At 42.1% G+C, this 8,305-nt stretch overlaps 1 protein-coding gene across 1 annotated transcript in view; it reads right to left on the bottom strand.

Moving 5' to 3' along the window:
- Positions 1-733: 733 nt before the first annotated feature.
- akap13 (A-kinase anchoring protein 13) overlaps positions 734-8,305 on the bottom strand; it is a 103,902-nt gene continuing 96,330 nt past the window's right edge. Inside the window, 5 exon segments of the mRNA XM_032523208.1 lie at positions 734-3,424; positions 5,758-6,052; positions 6,511-6,690; positions 7,123-7,395; positions 7,582-7,629. Of these exon segments, the coding sequence (XP_032379099.1) occupies positions 3,372-3,424; positions 5,758-6,052; positions 6,511-6,690; positions 7,123-7,395; positions 7,582-7,629 (849 nt within the window). The 3' untranslated portion in view covers positions 734-3,371.

The following is an 8,305-nucleotide window of genomic DNA, read 5'->3' as shown; positions in this document are numbered from 1 at the left end:
TATTCTGGAACCACCTCAAAATACAAGAATGAACGTGAAAATGAGCAGAATACGGGCGTTAACCATCTCGCCTCTGGTGCTCATCCAGAATTCATAGAATCTTTAACTCTGGTTTTGCCTGACCAACAAATCCCAGAGATACGTTCAGTTTACTATTGCATTAGACTGATAACAGCAAACCAACCAGAACCAGGCCCTTTTGGTTGGAAAATGCCTTCAATATGTAATCAGTCATCAAAGAAAACATGAAATCCTGGAGGAATACTGCACCCGATGCACAGAGGGAGGAAGGAACGGGGGTCTCTGGCCCCCCTAGCAGGTCCTGCACATTTGGAACATTGCAACGAAACGTTTGAATCGGACATTGTTTCCAAAAGGTACCTGAACCGTTCTCCAGTACTAAAGAAGAGTTGGAGAACACATGCGACATTCAACCATGCTTCCAGCCATCTTGCCTTCATCAAAGCAGTCCGAAGATCCCACTTACAGCTAGACCGTAATTTCCCATTCACACGTTTTCTTTCTCTGTATTGCACATGAACATACAGTACATGACTGGCTATGGTTCCACCGGTTATAGATGAGGAGGTGTGTTTTTAGTATTCTAGGTAAATATTTACCAGGGCAGTATCTGGCATATGAATGATAAAGTATGCAAGTATTTTTTTAAACTTTCTTTATTGTTTAATTGTTTTGTTTAGGACAAATTATAACAATTAACAAACACTCAGAATGTCCCTTATGACTTTTTTTATTATGAGAGAAATATGACTTTACATCACCCCAAGGGGGAGATTAAAACATAAATAAAACATTCTTACAAAATCTTGCAATAGATCACAAATGAAACAATATTTTACATTTGATTGGTTTTATACATAAATCATATTTACATATCTGTCTTTGCCCTTTTTTACAATGTGGGGAATGAAACACTTCTGTATCCCTTTTATAGTCCAAACGTTTCCTTTGTGTCAAAGCAGAGGTGTGAAAGCTCTCCTCTCTCTCCGTTCTACTCTGGTGCGTTTCATCGTTCAGATGGAAGGCCGCGCAGCGTCCCCCTGATGGACACACTCGTCTCATGGACAGCCCAATCATCTTCAGGGGCGGGTGGGGGGACTTCATTCTCCTGACTCGTGTCTGCTGATTGTTCCTTACAGAGAGAGAGGTTTGTGGTTCTGTCGGTCGCCCCCCCCAACCAACCGTTAGACCTTCTTCTTTTCCACATTCAAAGCTGCTGCTGACTGGTTTCACTGAATAACCAATTACAATCTCTGACAACTTATTTGTTACTGCAGTCAATTACAAATGTGTGAGAGCCACGCTCATCACATTATCTATCTACGGCAAGGACCTGCTGAGAAAAATATGTCAAATTCTCATAGGAGGGAGAAGATGTTAAAAAAAAATAATTAAACCTTTTAAAAACCAAAGTTTCATACTTTCCAGTTGTTGTGTGAGGGAGGGAACTAATTTAGTCATAGGTGCAGTGCTCCCTAGTGGTCCAAACACACCTAAAGCAACAGAAACAAGACCATTACTCTCCATTTCTTTGACAGGATTACACCAAAGCCATAGACAAAGACACGGAGCTACTAATTGGCCTGTAAGCCTCATAGAACCCAAACTATAATAAAACAGCCTGGACATGAAGTCAAATCCTCAACACAGTCAGCCCGATACCAAACCACACGACAAAAGAGGCAGCCAGAAAGCAGTTCAGTGGCGCTGCCCGGTAGTTCACGGGAAACAGTCCTTTTTCTAACTTCTTCTGTTTGTCCTTCCTACCTGTCCAGCAGGTAGTGTGTGGCCCACAATCTGGGCCTAGTGGGGATAAAACACAGGCTTCAAAATTAAGACAGGTCAGACAGGTCACCTGGAAACGTTATATTAAAGCTACCAGCCCCTACTTCCATTTCAACACTAACCAAAAGGAGCCGCAGCATCTTTCATGTACTTCAACCCATTATCTCGCTTTGGATATTTCTTGCTTTTCATGAGCATCAGTGTCTTCTATTGCAACATATTAGGACCAGAGTGCTCGGCAACACTGATGAGTGTTGATTCATTTGCAATGATCAGACACTCAGGCGGTACCCGCGCAGCAGGTTAAGTCACCACACGTCCAAACAGGGACATATAGCGCCATTTGGTGTTTTTAGTTAACGTCCTTTTTCAGTTCCTCTAACCAGCTGCTTTTTACCTACATGAACAGCCTCCATTTCCTGAAGCCATCAGCCATGTGCATGTACAGTCTATTATCAGAAGTGAAAGAGGGAGACTGAAAGAGAAAGTTGAACTATTTAACAGACAGAAGCCATTAGTATGCTACCTGCAGAGTTACATGCAATTAAAAAGCTAAGGAAACCCCCACTCATCAGCGCTCAGATTAAAGATGAGGGCTGCATAAAAGCCTACTGACAGGCAGATAAAGCAGGGATCAAGCTAATATCCATCCAAGGCTCTAAAATACACTAAAATAAAATGAATTGAGACATTAGACTTTGGAAGATATGTCTCAATCCGTTCATTACTATTGAGTCTTGGAAAAGAAACACACATCTGAAGAGTGTCGCTCCAAAAAAGACATATCCATTACTCAAATTAATTAAAAGCGAGCCAAGGAACAAGAATGATGGCATACCATCTTTAAAGAGAACTACTGACGCTATTTCAATGAAATTTTGCTTACCAACCAGAGACAAAATTAGTGGACGCAGCCAAATTTGCTTCTCAAATATTGAGTTTAGGAATGCTCAGCTGCAATTTTCTTTCAATGTGAATCTATACAGTAGCATTTCTGAATGAAACACAGGACCTTTCGCTTCCATAAATAATAATATAGCCTATTGGTGTGGAACTTATACCAGAATGGACTGTTGAAAAGATGGGACCAAAAAAACCTGCCAACAAAAAGGCAGTGGAGCCTGTGATACACTTGGCAGAGTGTGTTCACTTTGAAACTCAAAATGAAGAAATGAATCTACTGTCATGTAACCATGGTTTCTTCTGGAAGAAAAAAGGAAAAGAATACCCAAAAATGTATTGCTATTCCATGTTATATTTACATTTTTATGTATGTCAACTTGCACACCATAACAGAATTCCTAAAATGTTTGTACTTTCCAGAAACTAGAAGCATAGGATTTTAAAGTAAAAGAAAATATATTTTTTGTCTTTGTATTGCATGTAATTTTAAATTTCTCTTTGTCATGATACGAAAAAAAGCCTTTTAAAGGTGATTCAAAAAGGTGCCAAAACAGCAGTATTACGTAGGCAGATGAATGTATTACTACTTGGCAGCAACACATTCCTCTGGAATGGCTGTCATGGGTTGAAGATGATGATGATGAGGAGGAGAGCCACTTCTCTCAGCAGAAGAAGATCTCTCCTTCCAGAGGAGGCTCAGGGAGGTGCTGGGGGTCTGGAGGAAGGAGAAGAGGCAGAGTCAGTGTCACGGTTACAGGAGAGGACTCTTCTCCAGGGAGTTAGCGAGCAGCATCACGCTGCTTCCCACTAATCAAACCTCATCCCAGTGCATCGGGCCGTCTTTGAGATCCATTTCAGAAGTGGCAGAAGCTGCCTCAGTGAGCAGCCTAATGGGCATCAGAGCCATCCTTTCATATCTACAAATGTACTTCTACTGTCATGTGATTCAATGCGTTTTGCATTGAGTGTATTTTGTATGCAGCCTGTACTGTGCATACACTGTAGTGTTCAATGTGCTGTGTTGTGTTCTATAAAGACAGAAATACTTTTAAAATCTGAGCTGTGTCCCAAAGTCCTGCTACATACTAAGCAGGTATTTAGTGTGCACAAAGAAAGCACATTTATACTAAAAAGATCTTTGTGTATGATGTTGATGGACCTCCACAATGCAGTACACAAAGCAAATATACATAAGAAAGCAAAACTATACGCATTTTTGAGAAGCATTTGCTCTCTGTTTAGTTGAACTGGCAATGACGATCCAAAGATGCAGTTTGAGTCTGTGCACGCTTTGTGTCATTTCAAATCAAGTAGATTGATAGCTTGTATATGCAAAACAAAACCAGCACAGTAGGGATTAGTTTAAAGTACATACTGTACACATTTAGTATGTATTTGGGACACAATGACAGACTTCAGAATCACAGAAGAGCTGATGCTAGGACCCAGCAGAGACTGCTGCACAGTGACCTGGGATGGATGGTAAATGTAAAGAACTGGGTCTGCATTCACTACAGGCTAAAAGAGATGAAGAGCAATTATGACACAAGCTGACACTTGAATAACAGGATTGCAATATGCAGTATTGTCTTCTATACTCAAAAAGAGAATAGGTTACAAATACCATGTTAATAAACTTTCCTAGGCAATATCTTGATAACAACAATGTACAATTTAGTGTGCGATAATGGAAGGCTTGTATCATGTGGATGCGTCCACAGTGTTGTAATAAGAAAGTATCCACTATAGCTATCAAGAGTTTCACTGGGAACTCCCCTGGCAGAGGCCATAATATCCCATAATATGCATGCTCTGTTCAGCCCTGGTCATTCCCAAGCAGCAACCTCCGGGCCTTAAACCTGCATTCTCTCTGATGGCCAGCAGGGGGCGACTCTGCTGGTTGGAAAAGAAGTCCGTTTGTATAGAATTCTATGAGAATATGACCCTACTTCTCAGTTGATTTAATAGTTTATGGTCTCAATATCTGCTTTTAAACCTCCATAAATACAGCATGATGTTCACTTTGTAAATTATGCACCCATTCATTATAAAATTAATGAGGGCGGGGCTACCTTGTGATTGACTAGTTGCTTCCACGCCGACCTGTCAATCAACATAGAGGCTTAGCAGTGTGTGTTGTTGACATTGTGTACATTTAAATAGCCGTGAACTTGTTTTAGTTTAGTTTTAGTTATGACACTATGGTGTCATACCTGGCTAAATAAGATAGTAGCTAGCGCTAGCTGGTAAATGAGCATTTAGCTTAAAACTCATCCAAATATTTATAATAATGATAACAATAATAATAATTTATACTGTTTATTGATCCCCAGTCGGGAAATTACAATTTCCACTCCGTTTGTTCGTAATCACTACACACAGGCCTGAAATACACACAACTGCTCAGGACCGACAGTATTCATGCACAAAAGCAGAGATGTCAGAGTGGGGGGGCCACCAGCTGGACCAGCACCCTGAGCAGTTGGGGGGGGGAGGGGTACGGTGCTCAAGAGCACCTGACAGTGCCCAGGAGCTGAACTGGCACCTCTCCAGCTACCAGTCCACAGTCCGTACTTTGGTTCGTATGGAGACCTGAACCAGTGACCCTGTGGTTCCCAAACCAACTCCCCCTACTGACTGAGCTACTGCCCCCCCCCCCCCAAATAATAAAATATGGTCAATGGCTCCAAAAAAAAAAGTTGGAGGCGGCCAAAATGCCAAACTGGAGGCTAGAAAACGGCAGTCCACAAACCCAATGGGTGACGTTGTGGTGTTATGTCCACTTCTTTTATACAGTATATGGTCTTACCTGATGTCATATCTACTGTACAGTGGGTTAGTTTACCCAGCATGCACTACAATGTGAAACACAATGGGAAACATTTTTCTGCTCAAACATGGGTTTAGTTTTCCGTTCCTAAAACAACTGAAGACTTGACGTATTCATTCTTCCAATCTAAAGTGTCCTGGCCAATAAAACTCAACTCCAGCCTGCTGACTCCCACTTATTAAACAGAATGTAAATCCCTCCTGATCACCAGTCTCTACCTGCTGTCGGTGTGCTCCCCCCTTTGCCCTTCTTCTTCTTCTTCTCCTTCTGCTTCTCCTCTTTGCTCTTGTTCTTGGCCAGCTGCAGAAGGCTCTTTGAGATCTGGTTGTTGGCGTCACTGCCTTTCAGGTTGCTGGAGGATGAGGTAAAGGGATTCAGGCCTTTCCCTTTGAGCCTAGACCGTTGGGGCTGAAGCTGCAGCAGGGAGGGGGAGGAGAAGTCCAGCGGGTCCAGCTCCAGAGACTGGGAGCTGCCGGGGAACTGGGACTCATCCAACGTTGTAGAGGGAGTCCTCTGGAAGTAAAGTAAGAAAAACGTACAGCTGTTATCTACATCTTTAAGTGAATATGTATGAACAGGTGCATATTTTACTGCTAACCGTGAATAAAAGATGAGCATAAATGTGTGCATAAAAGAATTTACTGTAATGGTGGAAATTCAAGACAAAACTAATGTTGAATTACAGCTTTTGGCCTAGAACCATAATTCTGCTGTTTAGATTGCAAAGCAGAACTGTTTCCATTTTATATGGTGCCGTAAAATCCCTTTCAAGAGGATCCAGGTTCAAGCCTCCATTGCAAGTATCCATAAACACCCAGCCTGCTGAAGTGTCATTGAGCAAAACACTGAGTCCCTCCTAGCTCATTGAGAGTTGCCCTGTAGCCCAGGGATAACAGAGAGGCACTTCTCCTGCAGGGAGCAACAGATCAACTTCTCATTACTGTTAACATTTTTAAAGAGTCCCTTCTCACCTCAGACAGACGGAGCTCCTCCATCTTGTCGTACTGGCGCTGCACGGCCTCTCTGTCCCTCTCCAGCTTCCTCTGGGCGTCTCGCAGTCTCTCCAGGTCTTTCTGGTACGCCTCCTTCTTATTCTGCAGCCTCTCCTTCTCCTCTTCCAGCTCCTTTTGCTGCTTCAGGACCTCCTCCTCCTGCAGTGGTTGGGAGATGCATTGATAGATTTATTGAAATGGTACTATTCAAAGACACAGTCTGTTTTCAAGAATGAATAGATAAGTTATATTGTGTTAATTCATATTACACATCTGTAGGTGTTACAACTAGTGTTGAAGATTTATTATTAATATGTAATACGTAAAAAACTATTACAGCATTTTACACCTGATTTGCTTCAATTTTTTGTAAAGAGCTTCAATTTGCAAAACTTTTTAATATGCTTAATTCCCAACATATTTAATGACTTTGAATCAGTGTTAGGGTTAGGTTATTATTTAAGTTTCATTCTCAAATAATGCTTTCAACCAGTAACCTGTTCTCTTTAAAACAGAGTCTGCCGAGGCCATTTCCCAACACGATACTACACTGGCATTACACAACACATTAAGAAAATGCTGCATAGTTACCTGCATGTGCACCAGCCCCTCCCTTTCAGTCAGCTGCTGTTCCCTCGTGTCCCACTCCTTCTCCCTTCTCCTCTTCTCCTCAGCATGAGCTGCTTGCTGTCTCTGCAGGGATGCCAGCTCCTGCCGCTGCTTCTCCAGGCTGCGCTGCTTCTCCTGTTCAATCAGCGAGCTGGGCCGCGAGGACGCCCGGGATAAAGACGTGCAGGAGGAGGAGCGCTCGCTCAGGGCCTGCCGCTGGTCCTCTATGAAACTGTCCTGCTGCACCACCACCGCCTGGGAGAGCCACAGTCAGAGCCGCAGACCAGACAGATCAGACACCTCACTCACGGTATTGTCTATTTTGTCTCTCTTTATTATGGCTATGCTCACATTGCAACTGAAAGTATCTCAGAAATCTCAGTTGCATCATTTCAATTCTGATCTGGGGCACACGTATACACTGTGTGGAAGCCATCTTACCTGCAGAGTGCTGAGCAGCAGATGCAGATTGGAGACACTGTGGAGGACCTGCTGTTGGAAAAGAGAAATCACTGAATCATGTACACTGAAAACATCCTGGTGTGTTCTTCTTTGTTGGATGGAGAAGACGGCCTGTTTGATGTTTGATTTGCAGCAATATGCTGCACTCGACTGCTTGCTCAAAAGCACCATGGATGACAGCAGTGCTTCAAATTAAATGTTGACTTTTCCTTATACCAAGCTTTAGCAGTATGAATTTACCCGTGGATTCTTAGTCAAAGCCAGCCTTAAAGTGACCTGATGTGACCTCCTCTTCATTCACACTGACAAATAGACAAGGCCACCAAGCATTCAGCTGCCACCGATGTTTACTAGGACACAAATGCTCTAATTAATGTTCACTGGGAACTGCAGAAAACAGCGTTCATTATGTAACACATCTGCAGAAAGGGTTTTGCACGTTAACATTTTTTATTTCCTGTTAAATATTTCATTGGAACTATTATTGGCCTGTTTAGATTAAATTACTATGATCAAAGAAGTATTTGAATTAATCTGTGATAATGCATCTTTTCAGAACTTCTACATAGTTCATTTGTAGAAACAGTGTTACCAAACATATAGTGTACTTTAGGATGGTTATGTTAAGAAAGAAAACCTTTTCACATAATCTGCATTTCAACTTGTCATCTTAAAGTTTAATTTTTCATCTGATGATCTGAAC

This window comes from Etheostoma spectabile, chromosome 1, assembly GCF_008692095.1.
Source record: "Etheostoma spectabile isolate EspeVRDwgs_2016 chromosome 1, UIUC_Espe_1.0, whole genome shotgun sequence".
Classification (NCBI taxonomy): Eukaryota; Metazoa; Chordata; class Actinopteri; order Perciformes; family Percidae; genus Etheostoma; species Etheostoma spectabile.
This window is presented reverse-complemented; position numbering and strand designations above follow the sequence as displayed.